Source organism: Argopecten irradians, chromosome 10 (assembly GCF_041381155.1).
Source record: "Argopecten irradians isolate NY chromosome 10, Ai_NY, whole genome shotgun sequence".
NCBI classification, from domain to species: domain Eukaryota; kingdom Metazoa; phylum Mollusca; class Bivalvia; order Pectinida; family Pectinidae; genus Argopecten; species Argopecten irradians.
Window position 1 is genome coordinate 10,118,289 of NC_091143.1, and position 15,630 is coordinate 10,133,918.

At 35.8% G+C, this 15,630-nt stretch overlaps 1 protein-coding gene across 1 annotated transcript; it reads right to left on the reverse strand.

Moving 5' to 3' along the window:
• Nucleotides 1-5,877: 5,877 nt before the first annotated feature.
• Nucleotides 5,878-14,760, reverse strand: LOC138333071 (uncharacterized). The gene is made up of 6 exons (XM_069281197.1): nucleotides 14,660-14,760; nucleotides 14,178-14,374; nucleotides 13,769-13,958; nucleotides 12,754-12,896; nucleotides 8,711-8,879; nucleotides 5,878-6,069 (listed from the first exon to the last, which is right to left on the reverse strand). Exons 1-6 carry the CDS (start codon nucleotides 14,690-14,692, stop codon nucleotides 6,001-6,003), a joined length of 801 nt encoding a protein of 266 aa, XP_069137298.1. The 5' UTR covers nucleotides 14,693-14,760; the 3' UTR covers nucleotides 5,878-6,000.
• Between the last annotated feature and the right edge of the window lie 870 nt (nucleotides 14,761-15,630).

Here is a 15,630-nt window from a genome sequence, read left to right on the forward strand (position 1 = left end):
TCTCAGAATGCTTTCGAGTCATACGTGGAGGTCTTCCTCATTTTGTTCTCAGTTTTTTCTTGGAACTTTCTAAAATTTGCATTAATTTTTTTTATTCCCTACTTTTCTTGATTAATTTTTTACGATTCTCATTATTATCAAGGATTTTGTACCGTTTTTTAGCTTAATGGAATTCCTTTCTTTTATTTGCGCATTCGCGTGTAAAAAATATTAAACTACATGTTTACTACTATGTTTACATAGCTTCAATTATTTTTTGGAAAAAGGATTAATTAGCATTTATTTGAGAGCTTAGGCCGACCTCTGCCCTTCTCCGCTTTAGGCCCATGTAAATAGTAAGGTTTGTGGTATTGCAATTCTGTAAATCACAAAATGGGGAAATTAAAACAAAACTTAAATTCTAAATATGACAGTTATAGACGTGAAAACCATCAATAAACGTCCTTAGTATACTTAAGTTATTTTTTGAAAAATGTGTTTATAGAATCCGCAGAATGCAGCATTTTGCACCATTTATTCGAGAGCGGCCCCCCGACCCCTCGACTGATTTTCCAAACCGGAATCCTTCCCTGATTATTCTTGCATTTTCCTTAACAGTAAAAAAAAGGCTTAACAATTAGACATACTCTTGGGTGAAACAAAAAAAAATCTTTTTAACATCAGAAATCAAATAATTGGAAAAACATGTATTTTCATTAGCTACTTAAATCTCTTATGTCGATAAAACATGTTTTCAAATTGAATTAAAGATAGATTGTAGAGTGACCTCTATACCTCATGTACACCTACAAAATAATGTAGAAACATCAAATGGAAACATTTTCACCTCATCAACAATTCTGGCTCAATATCTTGTTGGGATATCAATGACCTTGGAGGGATATCTGTATGGAGACCTGGGCTGGTGAAAGTTCTACATAAAAATACAAGGTTTTATAGCATTTTAAAAAATCAATAAAAACAAACGAACAAACGAAATAGTGGAAGAATAATAATATCTTTTAGAAACTCCATATTCATGTACATATTATTTCATGTTGTTATCATATCATCAATATGTACTCTTCATTTTGGAGGAAATTAAAGATAATAATAATAAAAATATCCATAGAGATATCTGATAAATTAGTCTCTCTTGTAGAATGTGGATAAAACTTGATAAATGTTTCTTTGGTCGAAATAAGCAAATTTATTTGTGTGGAGTGCCTCATCAGCATATGATGATAATAATCATCGAGGTTGAAAATGAAATTTCAAAATTTAGTCTTGATGGCGATACTATTCTTGCGGGTGATTTGGATGCTAGAACGGGAAGACTACCAGATTTCAAACATAACGATGACATTTCTCCGCATGTCTCGCCATTTTTATCTGTTTACACTATAGTTCGCGAGACAATAGGTTAAAGTGAACAGTCGGGCAAGGATGGCTAAAGTCGGTAAAAATGGTGTGAATGTATCCAGTATAATTTCTTATGAAATGGAAAAATAAAATCTCTCGCCAAAATCTGTCTGCGTACGAAGAAATTAATTTAAAGTATAGGAATCCTAATACATGTACGTCCTCCCGGCTAACTATGTCCGTAGTTATATTTACACGCAGCCTCGCTTTCAATGCTTTCAACTTTCCTTTACTTTAATGGTCAGAACTGGGAAACGTAAGCAGAACTTGGCCGTCGTATTAATATGTGAGAACTTTTGGAAGGCCAATGAACGCATTTAGACTGGTTTTCTTTGCCCGACTATTCACTTTAAGTGACCAATGCTCAAGGTCGCCAACTGGTAAATTTGTGTATCTTTTCTAGGCTATGGATATTAAATGGGAGGTTTTGGGGTGATTTATTGGGTAATTTTACTTGTATAAAGCACAATGGTTGTAGCGCTGTAGACTATGCAAGTCTACTTTCCTAAGTAAATTATTTTGTCGTTGAAGAACCAACTTGTCGGATCATGTTCAAACAATTACGTCTTTGGATTGTAAAATATCAAATAATCCTGTATTTTTCCCATACAATTTTATTCAATCATATGTAATATTTAGTGTCATATCCCACAGATATGAAATCATACCATTGGGGTGATATTAAAATTATGTATGATGGAGAGCTAATTGAAGTTTTGGGAGATGTAACAATTAGAGACGATATAGTGGAACTCCATACTATGAATATTCTAATACTGAGGAAGGAATAGAGAACGCGACTTCTCTAATTACAAACATGTATGAAAAGCTACCAAAACAATGTATGTCTGTTAAAATTAGAAAAACCGGTAAATGCAAGCGAGTGAATTAAAAGGACCCTTTGGACTAATAAGGAATTTTTCAGCCTTCGAAAAACCGTAAATAATCTTTGGTAGTAAGCTTAAAAAGTCAAGATACGACTCCCAGCTTAGGTTAAAATTCCTCTATTATACAAAACAACTTAAAAGGATGAAGAACTAAAAAGAGAGCTTTCAAACAAACAATACAAGACAAAATCAACAGAATATCAATTAAGGATTCTAAACAATTGTTGGCAGCAAGTACTTAAAACGCAAAAAGCAGTGATAACTGTGTAGATCCCCCTAATATTGGCAAGAGTTTGTTGCACATTACAAAAACTTGGGGAATAAAATCTTGTACTTGGGGAATCAAATCTTGTACCCAGATCTATACCAAATTTAGAGAGAGATATTGAGCTGCAACTTGACCACCTAAAAACCCAGTTGTTACGGGGCGCCAAATGGGACACTTTTAATTATAATTTTGTACACGAAATCCAATTTTGTGTAGACAAAAATGAATTTTGTTCCACAAAAATGAGTCAAGATTAAAGTGACTAAATCATTAGATTTACATATATATTTCTTAGGGTTTTTGGACATCCTACAAACGTTCATGTACCTGAAATTAAAAAGTTTTCAAAATTACAACATTTTATTTGAAATATTGACAGTGTTTATCAACGTTAAAATATCGCCAAACACAACAAGAAACTAACGGAAAGAGCCGAGTGCAGCTTTGAGTTAAAAATCGGGATCGCTGAAAATCTCATCCGGCTAATGGATATAGATGTAAATAATACCACTATACGACAAGTAAATCGGTATGTACGTAAAGAGGATATGATGGAAATATGACAAGAAGTGAGAGGCATTTTCACCCGTGAATTATGTATATATTGTACGTTGTACATGTATACATGTGTACATGTACTTTATTTAGCAAACATATAAATTTTACATAGGTCAACAATGAATGTGTAAGGTATATTTTTTTGCTTTGAATACATAAAAATACACATACAATTTAGATAGGTTAGGTTGTTTTTTTAAAAATGCTCCATCGCTGACAAGTGGTATTTTTTCACAATCAAAAACAGGAGCAGACGATTTAGTGTTTTTCTTCAGTTACAAAAGTTACTTACTTTACACTATTACCACCATTAAAAAATTTGAGCTTCTAATTTTACTTCAAGTTAAAAATATGAAAAATAATTAATTGTATCCTAACAAGGACATAGTCATTCAGATCCCCCGCCAATGGAGATATCAAAGCTAAAGTAAGTTTGATTGTAGAGACTTATGTGTATGAAAAAAAAACAAGAAAAAGTACAAAAAATGAAAACCTAAAAATAGCAAAAGGTACTACTAGACCATAAAATGAATGTGTCTATAAAGTGGAAATATCTCTGCTGGTTTTAGAGTTATGCTCCGGAAATGAACCTGCTACAAAAATATGATATTTTCAGCAATGTTTCTATGGTTACAGAAAAAAGCACAAAAAGTGAAAACCTATAAATAGCTAAAGGCACTACTAGACCATAAGAACAATGTGTCTATGAAGTTTCATGGAAATATCTCTGCTGGTTTTAGAGTTGTGCTCCGGAAACGATTCTTACACAAAAATCTGCCATTTTCAGCAATGTTTCCATGGTTACAGAAAAAAGTACAAAAAGTGAAAACCTTAAAATAGCAAAAGGCACTACTAGACCATAAGACTAATGTGCCTATGGAGTTCCGTGCATATATCTCAAACGGTTTTCCAGTTATGCTGCGGAAACGAACCTGGAACAAAAATATGATATTTTCAGCAATGTTTCCATGGTTACGGAAAAAGTGCAAAAAATGAAAACCTAAAAATAGCAAAAGGCACTACTAGACCATAAGACCAATGTGTGCATGAAGTTTCGTGGAAATATCTCTACTGGTTTTAGAGTTATGCCCCGGAAACCATTCGTACGGACGGGCGGAACCCATTTGTATATCCCCCGCCAACTTCGTTGGGCGGGGGATAAAAAATCCGTGGCACTATATCCTATATTGAATTAAGTACTGATTGCGCATGCACCAAAGGCAAAACAAATTATTTTATACTATTTTTTGTGTTAATTAGACATATGTACACGATTGAACACCAATTATTGTTCAAATGATCAAGTTTATTTTAGACTCAATATTTTTCCGTGTTATAATGTAAGTCACTAACAAACTCACTGTGTAACTAATATTGCACGGCTTTAGGTAAGCGTATTAGGCTCACATACGAAAATATTTTTAGGAAAGCGAAAATGTTTTATTCGGCGGCCTCCAGATAATTAAGCGGTGGCCGCCACTTAATTATCTGGCGGTCGCCACTTAAATTTCTGGCATATACATATGTGGCGGCCGCCATATAATTATATGGCGGCCGCCACTTAATTATTTGGCGGCCACCACTTAATTATTTGGCGGCCGCCACTAAATTTATCTGGCGGCCGCCAAGTAATTTTCGCACGTGAGCCTAATAAGAGCGCAGCTCTCTGCGCGGCCAAAGGCCGCGTAGAACGAAGCTCTACTAACCATAACACGTGTGTGAGCATATAGATTCCAATACATTCCAGTACCCCTTGGACTTTGAAATCGTGTCCCGCGGGAAAAGTCTCGCGCCTCCATGTAGTTAAATTTTTAGAAATGCAATGATCTATTATATCAAATTATTGCTAATTTGATCTAATTTATAACAATATGACGAATGTAATATAATAATGGAAAACTTAAATTTAAATATATTAGTTGTACCATTGAAATACATATATGTTTTAACAGTACATGTATGTAGTCACAGTCCATGTCTGTAAATGTGGCCTAGCCTTAGGGACCTGTCGTCGTGTCGCGTAACATGTTGTCGAGACATTGATGAAAGCTATTTAACCAAACAGTTACACATGACTATGATTTATCATGTCTGCTAATGATGTAACTTAGAATGACTCTGTGATTAAGATTGATTTATAGATATTACTCAACACAAGCATGTAGGGCTATTTAAAGGCAAGCAAACCATGCATAGAGCGTCAACTTTCCCCCAGTATTCGACCATGAATACTGGGCCATACTTTGCCATGCGGAATAAAGTACTGAAACCACAACTCAGCATTTGACTTATACTCAACTTTACTCTACAACATCTACACCTCATCGACATAAACAGCCACAAAGAAAAGATTTACTTCAAATTTTCTTCACAGTTTTGTTGAAATAATATCAAAGCGGGGCAATAAAAATAACAGAAGGCTACGCTGTTTCTTTCAATATTTTCATATTTTTCAACATCTCTAAGATATTTATTTTACTTATGTCATAGATATAATGGAATTTTTAATTAATTTTACTGCGATTGGGAAAATACTGACTGAATTTGGGAAAATACAGTGCTGTTTTTCAATTGTGAATGGCTCCCTACCGGACCCTATAAAGGCCTGGCAAAAACCCAGGGAATATTGACCCAATGTTACAGCGAGTAGCATATTAAACTTCACGTAACCATGTAATAGCCAATGAGAATAATGGAAAAACTACATATCTGATACATTTATATTATGAAATTTGTAAGTGAAATAAACGATGAAAAAAAAACTTAAGTGTTATTGTTTATTATACAGTTATTTGACTATGTACATTTATTTACAAGGAAATATAGGACACAATAGTACAGACAAGTTAGCAAAGAAAGATAAACATAACAGATTTCCACATCATATCAAGGTTTTCCGAAGGTGTTCTCCAGGTAATCCACCCATCCTTGTAAACTTCTGTTGTCAGATGGGGGCTGAAAAGTAAAACTTAGTGATAAAACATCACAAGGGCAAATATGATGTCAGTTAGAGGACAGTTAGACAGCAATCTTAGACAGCATTTTGACATATAAATTACTTCTTTTAAGAGTTAAACAGTGGTTTATAATGCTTTTCGGTGTCATTATTAAATGAGAAACTCAACAAGAGGCCAATGGGCCTTAACGGTCACATGAGTTCGGATACAGAATGAAACGCAGACATAGAAACACTATATGCTGGCCCATCAGGCCCAATTGAAATCAATCAGTGATTTTATAAAATTGACTTTTTAATCTTTGAAGAGTATTTGGTTTTATCAAATCTGTGAATTTAGAAGAAGATTTTTTTTAAATGTTAGTCATTTTGACCCTGTTTGACCCCGCCCCTCTGGTCCCTGGGGTTCGAGGACCTATAAGGATGTGTTAAAATGCATGAAGCTATATCTCAGGCTAATAATTCTTACTGAGTTTTATTTATTTCCTTCAAAAAAATTGAGCACATAATGCTCATAAATGTGTTTTCCCTATATAAACTATCATAAACTTGACCCCCTCCCCAGGGGGAAACATGAAACCTCAGGGTCATATAATTCACAATTTTTTGAAGGACCTTAAGACCCTTCCATCTATGAAGAGTATTTGATTCTACCATTTCTAGAATTTCAGAAGAAGATATTTGAAGTATTAATTATTTGACCCCTTTTGGCCCCACCCCTCAGGCCCCTGGGGGGCTGGGACCACAATTTTGGTTGACCTTTGGCCACGGAAGGTTTTTGCAAAATCTCAACAAACTTGGTTCAGCAGTTTTGGAGAAGAAGTCAAAAATGTGTATTGTTTATCGCCATACGACGATGGACAAAAGGCGATTAGAATATGTAGGTCAGTTGAGACTTCGTCTCCGGTGACATTAAAATGTGTTTTTCCTATATAACCTATAGTAAACTTTACCCCCTCACCAAGGGGAAATGTGAGACCCAAGAGTCATATAATTCAAAATTTTTGTAAAGGAACTTTAGACCTTTCCATCTATGAAGAGTATTTTATTCTACCATTTCCAGAATTTTAGAAGAAGATTTTTGAAGTTTTAGCCTATTTGACCCCTTTTGGCTCCACCCCTAAGGCCCCTGGGGGTCAGTAATGGAAAATTTGTTAATAGGATTCAATGGCCATCTCATACTGGTAATTCTGACAACATTGGACTCTTTTCCTATTACAGATGACCAAATTATGCTCAAAATGTGTTTTCTCTATACATAAACTTGACCCCCTCCCCAGGGGGTAACGTGAGACCCTAGGGTCATATAATTCACAATTTTTGTAAAGGACCTGGACCTGTGATTGGAGAAGATTTTAGTCTATTTTTAGACACATATTTAAATGAGAGGTCGTTTTGTATATTATACAAGGCATTGGTTCGTCCTCACTTAGAGTATGGCGCAAGTATATGGAATCCTCATTAAATACAGGATATAAATTTGTTAGAAAATGCGCAGAGACGAGCAACAAAGTTGTAACCAGGGATGAAAGATACCGCATATGAAGTAAGAATGAAGAAGCTTAAGTTGCCACCATTGAAATATAGACGGGATCGAGAAGACATGATCGAGGTCTTTACAATTTACGATTGTACAAGGGTTCTTTGACAAACAAGGTTCTGCTGGTCTGGTTAAAATAATATGTAACAAAAGAACAAGAGGGAATTCATACTGTTTGGAAAAGGCAAGATCATGACTGGACATAAGAAAATACTCTTTTTCACAAATGGTTGTGAATAATTGGAACTCGCTACCAGAAGAAGTTGTACTGGCACCAATATGCTCAACACCTTTGAAAACAGGCTGGATAAACACTGGCAACACAAAGGCAGGAGCTACATCACCAACACAAACAATAATCACATCATACCATCTGGAAGTGACAAGAGAATTAAACTTATATACAAAGGGGATTTAGATCTGAATACAGAGGCCTAAAGGCCTGCGTTCAGTATCAACTAAGTAAGACTAAGTAACTTTGATCCCTTTTTGGCCCCTTCCACAGCCCCCTGGGAGGTGAGGGCCATATAATTCACACTTTTTATTGGCCTTATGCCTTAGAAGGTTTGTGCAAAATTTCATTGAAATTGATTCATCGGTTTAGGAGAAGAAGTGGAAAATGTAAATTGTTTATGGACATACGACACACGATGGACAACGACGGACAAAAGGCAATTAGAATAGGTCACTTGCGACTTCGTCTCATGTGACCTAAAAAGTGTAATTCTATTATTTAATGAATAACAGTACAAACTCATAAATATATTTTTCAGTTTGCCTACATTTAATCTCATACAAAAAATATGTCCATTATCTGATGTTGGGATAAGACTCCAAACTATTTCTGTATTTATCTTCTGTTTACACTAAAACATGTCTATAACAAACAGGTTTTTAACAAATTCATGGTTATAACGCAGTGATTTTCATTCCCCATCAATATTCCTTAAAATTGTCTGTAATAAGTGTATATCAAACTATGCTTACAATGAAGTGATTTTGGTGGTCCTAAGAGATTCCTTATAATTGTGGTTTACTGTATATGCAAAGTTTAATAGTACACAGTAGAATAATATCCATCAAATAAATAAAACTCTTACTATCACATCTTCTTCCTTCACGTCTGATGGTAAGTTGGATGACTTTTGTAGAGTTATCTCCCCTGAGAATGGGTAGGATTTGGGTACATGTAGTGTACACATGATGGAGCCACCTCTGCCCACTAGTATACGTAGCTGGTTCTCATCCTGGATCCAGTCTATAGCATGTCTACAATGATAGGATATTATAGTAATCTGGAATATCTACTAGTAACACAATATATCAATGGAATTTCACTCTCTGGAATACATCATTTCTGCAATCTAACCAAGTATAGTAAAATATACTATAGTAAAATATAGTAAAAGATGATGAAACAGCCTTATGTTGAAACCAATCATCACTATTGACTTGGCCAATCATTAATATTGTTATACAAAAGTACATCATTGTTGATTGGCTTAGCAAACTCTTATCAGTAAAAAGTAATTTAATGATATACCCCAGAGCTGTATCTTAACTTCTTACACCTCTCCAAATGTAAAAGCAATATGATCCTTGGTTCCCAGAGCATATATAATCTGAACTTCTTTGGATACAACTCTCCAGTTGTTAGAACCAATCTGATCCCTGGTTACCAGAGCCCAATCTGAACTTCTCTGGATACAACTCTCCAGTTGTTAGAACCAATCTGATCTCTGGTTCCCAGAGCCCAATATGAACTTCTCTGAATACAACTCTCCAGTTGTTAGAAGCAATCTGATCTCTGGATCCCAGAGCCCAATCTGAACTTCTCTGAATACAACTCTCCAGTTGTTAGAACCAATCTGATCCCTGGTTACCAGAGCCCAATCTGAACTTCTTTGGATACAACTCTCCAGTTATTAGAACCAATCTGATCCCTGGTTACCAGAGCCCAATCCGAACTTCCCTGGATACAACTCTCCAGTTGTTAGAACCAATCTGATACCTGGATCCCAGAACTCAATCTGAAGTTTGCTGGATACAACTCTCCAGTTGTTAGAACCAATCTGATCTCTGGTTCCCAGAGCCTAATCTGAACTTCACTGCCTACAACTCTCTACTTGTTAGAATTAATCTGATCCCTGGATCCCAGAGCTAATCTGAACTTCGCTGGATACAACTCTCCAGTTGTTAGAACCAATCCGATCCCTGGTTCCCAGAGCCCAATCTGAACTTCTCTGGATACAACTCTCCACTTGTTAGAACCAATCTGATCCCTGGTTACCAGAGCCCAATCTGAGCTTCTTTGGATACAACCCTCCAGTTGTTAGAACCAATCTGATCCCTGATTACCAGAGCCCAATCTGAGCTTCTTTGGATACAACTCTCCAGTTATTAGAACCAATCTGATCCCTGGTTACCAGAGCCCAATCTGAACTTCTTTGGATACAACTCTCCAGTTATTAGAACCAATCTGATCCCTGGTTACCAGAGCCCAATCTGAACTTCCCTGGATACAACTCTCCAGTTGTTAGAACCTGTAGTATAATATATATAAATGATAAGAATTTTAGACTTTGAAATTTGGACTAATATATAATTATCTACATATATCTTTCAGGTATGAAACACATGTGCTTGACCTACACAGTGTAACATACCTGAAAGATATATGTAGATAATTATATATTAGTCCAAATTTCAAAGTCTAAAATTCTTATCATTTATATATATTATACTACATTCGTCGCCATGTTATACATTATATCAAATTAGATATAATTTGATATAATAAATTATAAAATTTCTAAAATCTGTGTAGGTCAAGCACATGTGTTTCATATTTACAATAGTATATGTACGTGCATGTAAAGTCTATTGGAAACCAACCTCTGTTAGGGTCATTGTATTGCTACTAATTACATAGCCATGTTATTAATTATGTTACATGATAAGTTCTAATGAGTAAACATGTTTCCCTATGTAATGCAGATGTTACATGATAAGTTCTAATGAGTAAACATTTTTCCCTATGTAATACAGCATCTGCGTCGGGTCAACTGTTCCAGGTATTGGCTTTCATACCCAAATATTGACATATGTTATCCCGATGTACTGCTATATTAACTCGCCAATAATCTCTGTACAGAGTCGATTCCTAAGACTCCAATAAACGTATCGTACCATCCACTGAATCTGCGTTGGAGTTCTACATCTATACACACCACAACAACCTACGAAACTACACGAAGGTATAAACATCATATTAATGTAGTATAATATATATAAATGATAAGAATTTTAGACTTTGCCTAGGAGATAGTGGGAGATATTTTATTTAATATATCTATACTACAAACCAACCTGATACCTGGATCCCAGAACTCAATCTGAACTTTGCTGGATACAACCCTCCAGTTGTTAGAACCAATCTGATCCCTGATTACCAGAGCCCAATCTGAGCTTCTTTGGATACAACTCTCCAGTTATTAGAACCAATCTGATCCCTGGTGACCAGAGCCCAATCTGAACTTCTTTGGATACAACTCTCCAGTTATTAGAACCAATCTGATCCCTGGTTACCAGAGCCCAATCCGAACTTCCCTGGATACAACTCTCCAGTAGTTAGAACCAATCTGATACCTGGATCCCAGAACTCAATCTGAACTTTGCTGGATACAACTCTCCAGTTGTTAGAACCAATCTGATCTCTGGTTCCCAGAGCCTAATCTGAACTTCACTGCCTACAACTCTCTACTTGTTAGAATTAATCTGATCCCTGGATCCCAGAGCTAATCTGAACTTCGCTGGATACAACTCTCCAGTTGTTAGAACCAATCCGATCCCTGGTTCCCAGAGCCCAATCTGAACTTCTCTGGATACAACTCTCCACTTGTTAGAACCAATCTGATCCCTGGTTACCAGAGCCCAATCTGAGCTTCTTTGGATACAACTCTCCAGTTGTTAGAACCAATCTGATCCCTGGTTACCAGAGCCCAATCTGAACTTCTTTGGATACAACTCTCCAGTTATTAGAACCAATCTGATCCCTGGTTACCAGAGCCCAATCTGAGCTTCTTTGGATACAACTCTCCAGTTATTAGAACCAATCTGATCCCTGGTTACCGGAGCCCAATCTGAACTTCTCTTGATACAACTCTCCTCTTGTTAGAAGCAATCTGATCCCTGGTTCCCAGAGCCTAATCTGAACTTCACTGCCTACAACTCTCTACTTGTTAGAACCAATCTGATCCCTGGTTCCCAGAGCCCAATCTGAACTTCTCTGGATACAACTCTCCACTTGTTAGAACCAATCTGATCCCTGGTTACCAGAGTCCAATCTGAACTTCTTTGGATACAACTCTCCAGTTATTAGAACCAATCTGATCCCTGGTTACCAGAGCCCAATCTGAGCTTCTTTGGATACAACTCTCCAGTTATTAGAACCAATCTGATCCCTGGTTACCAGAGCGAGCCCAATCTGAACTTTTCTGGATACAACTCTCCTCTTGTTAGAAGCAATCTGATCCCTGGTTCCCAGAGCCTAATCTGAACTTCACTGCCTACAACTCTCTACTTGTTAGAACCAATCTGATCCCTGGATCCCAGAACCCAATCTGAACTTCTTTGGATACAACTCTCCAGTAGTTAGAACCAATCTGATCCCTGGTTACCAGAGCCCAATCTGAACTTCGCTGCCTACAACTCTCCACTTGTTAGAACCAATCTGATCCCTGGTTCCTAGAGCCCAATCTGAACTTCGCTGCCTACAACTCTCCAGTTGTTAGAACCAATCTGATCCCTGGTTACCAGAGCCCAATCTGAACTTCGCTGCCTACAACTCTCCAGTAGTTAGAACCAATCTGATCCCTGGTTCCCAGAGCCCAATCTGAACTTCTCTGGATACAACTCTCCAGTTGTTAGAACCAATCTGATCTCTGGTTCTCAGAGCCTAATCTGAACTTCACTGCCTGCAACTCTCCACTTGTTAGAATTAATCTGATCCCTAGATCCCAGAGCTAATCTGAACTTCGCTGGATACAACTCTCCAGTTGTTACAAATCTGATATGTGGTACTGTGACATGGTTCACTGTAAACAAACTAAAGCACAGCAGGGTACTCTATAGTTTGTCTTACCTGTCAGAAACATTCTTCATTTCCTGGACAAGTGGGAAGAGAGTATTCCATCTGTCCTGCATCTTGGTGACAAGCTGTCGTAAGTCATTATTGGATAAGCCCTCGGATATGATGTCCTCAGTGTGTAGACTACAGTCTCCTGACTAAAGAACAATGAGATAGAGTGATACAATCAATCATATGTATAGACTAGACAACTTATGATACAGTGCTGCAATGTCATGTAAACTAGTGTCTTATAATTCTGTTCTTAAGTAAAGCTAAACACTTGAATTCTAACAGTCCTAGATACTAAATTAAAACATATATATGTATACCAAAACACAAAGTAACCAAATGAATACAGTGACAAGTACAAATGAAATAAAAGTAATAATATAAAATAATACAACGTACCTGATAATACCTAATAAAATTCCAAACAGACGTTGGTACAATTACAATTACCATTAATCAGTACCACCTCCCGATAACTTTAACATGATTTTGTGATATCACATATCAAAAGAAGGGCCTATTGTATAATTATTAAAAATAAAGGGGACATTTTCTGATAGACTATTTCATGAATGCCTGATTTAGAATCTAATTCTAGTATATGTCCCCATTCAGAGAGCCCTAATTTAATCATGCCCTTTTCAGATGTTAAGCTACATGCCATTCACTTAACCGGCTAGGGTATAATCCCTGGAATGGATGTGAAAAGGTCTTGGGTTATATCCCATTTGGGTGGGGTTTCGTTCTGTTTCCTCCCACTCTAAAACCCTTGGCATGCTTACATCTGGATCATGAAAAGTGATTTGTATAAGTGATATAACTAACTTTTTTTGTATGTAATTGACTTTTTATATTGATAAGAATTTTCATTTACTTTTTAAATCCGTAAATGTTGATCTTTGTGAATATACTTTGAAATAGAAATTCTGAAATTAAGTAACCGCGAATCCAAGTTTGTTTATAGAAACCTGTTTCATGATTGAGTATGTACGATATAATGCACACATTTTATTCGTACCTCCTTCTCAGCCTTGGTGAGGTGCTCCAAGTCGAAGTTATCCTGCTCCACACGGGCTGTAAGGAACATTCGGGGGATGTCCTCTTTATCCTCATCATTCAGCAACTCTAACACCAAATGGCCAAAGTCTGATCGTTGCTTTATACTCACTTTACTCTGTTGTTTCATGAATGTAAGCATTTCTTTATGTCTACAAAAAGGGATTTTGTGTAATTATGGCAAGGTGAAAGGTGAATTAAATGTCAAATTACGACAATATTAGATTTCTGTATGGTAACTAAAGCAGAGTTTCAAGTCATCAGGTGAGGCAGATGTTGCCTATATGTAATTACACTATGGGATCTGTGTGCTGGTGTTAAACAAAACTGTCATGTGTGATATAAAGATAATGAAGGTAACAGTCACTGACCTGTTCAGTTTGTCCTCTAAGGCCTTCACCTTTGACTTGAGGCTGTGGTTGTCTTGGATCTGATGCTGCTGCTGGGCTTCCCAGGTGATACGCAGTCTCTGACATGTCTCTTCCAGACTCTGCTTTTCCTCACGGACCCTGTTGATGGTTGTCTCACAGAGCTCTATTGATGATGTTATCTTTGCAAGCTTCTCCTCCTACAGATAAATATATTATCCTGATGTTTTCTTAAGGAGCAACCACAACAGATTCTTTTATGGAATGGAAATACAACACAAGATTCTCAGTGTAAATAAACCATGAAACGGATACATTTTGCCCAGTAATAATCATGATCGAACAAAGATGCTACCAGTGGTTGCTTGATATTTACTTTTTGAAGTCATTCCTAAAATAACAATAAATAACTAAAGACACAGTACATTTAATCATGATATCGTATATTATATAGCTAATGAACTTCTGATCCATTGATTGCTTACTTGTTGTTTCTTCTGGTTATAGAACTCTGTCATACAAGTGAGTCCATCACCCAATCTAGAAAGAACTTCTCTGTGTTTTGTTTTCAAAGTTTCAAGCTTAGTTTTCTGCAAATAGATAGTTGACAAAGTAAATAGTGACAAAACAATGAACAATTTAACAATATGCCAAAAGACTTCGAAGAAAGATTTCTTAAATCTTTTTTTTTTTTTTTTTTATAATTATCTTTTTATTCGTGATTTTCATTCAGTACAATTAAATATACAAATACACTCAATAGACTCTCAAACACATACATACTTACGTAAAAAACATACACTCATATATTTAACACATGCATATACATTCACATACATACAAATACAAAACTTAAATTTCTAGTACATACGTAGAAAAAATTATACGAATTAGGAGTTTGGAGATGAGGGGAAAAATTATATTGTACTGAATATTAAGGAAAGGAATCAAAGACAGGATTAGAAGAAAAAGAAAAAGTGATAGAGTTATAAAGAAAGAAAAAGGAAAATGAAAAGAAAGAAAAAAGAAAAAAAAAAAAGTTAAGAGTCTAGGTAGGATGGAGACGGAGGAACAATTATAACTGTATAAAAAATCTTTAATCAAAAAAAAAAAAAAAAAAAAAAAGGAAAAAAAAGCTATTTCGGCTTTGTGCAGGGAAAGGGGAAGGGGGGGGGATAAAATGAAATAAAATAAACAAATTATAAATATGGATTTAAAAAGTTTAATAAAGTAAATGTGTGACAAAGTGCAATTATAACTTGATTAGTTTTTCCCATTTTCTCCATTCATTTTCAAATTTAAGTTTTACTTTTTCATCTTTACTATTTGAAATATATTTTTGAATTGTATAATGGTCTTTAATTGTGTTGATAAGAGCGTTGATGCTTAATGAGTTGTGTAAACATCTCATTCTGTAAATGTATTGCTTTATAATTATGATAATTTCATTGTCCAC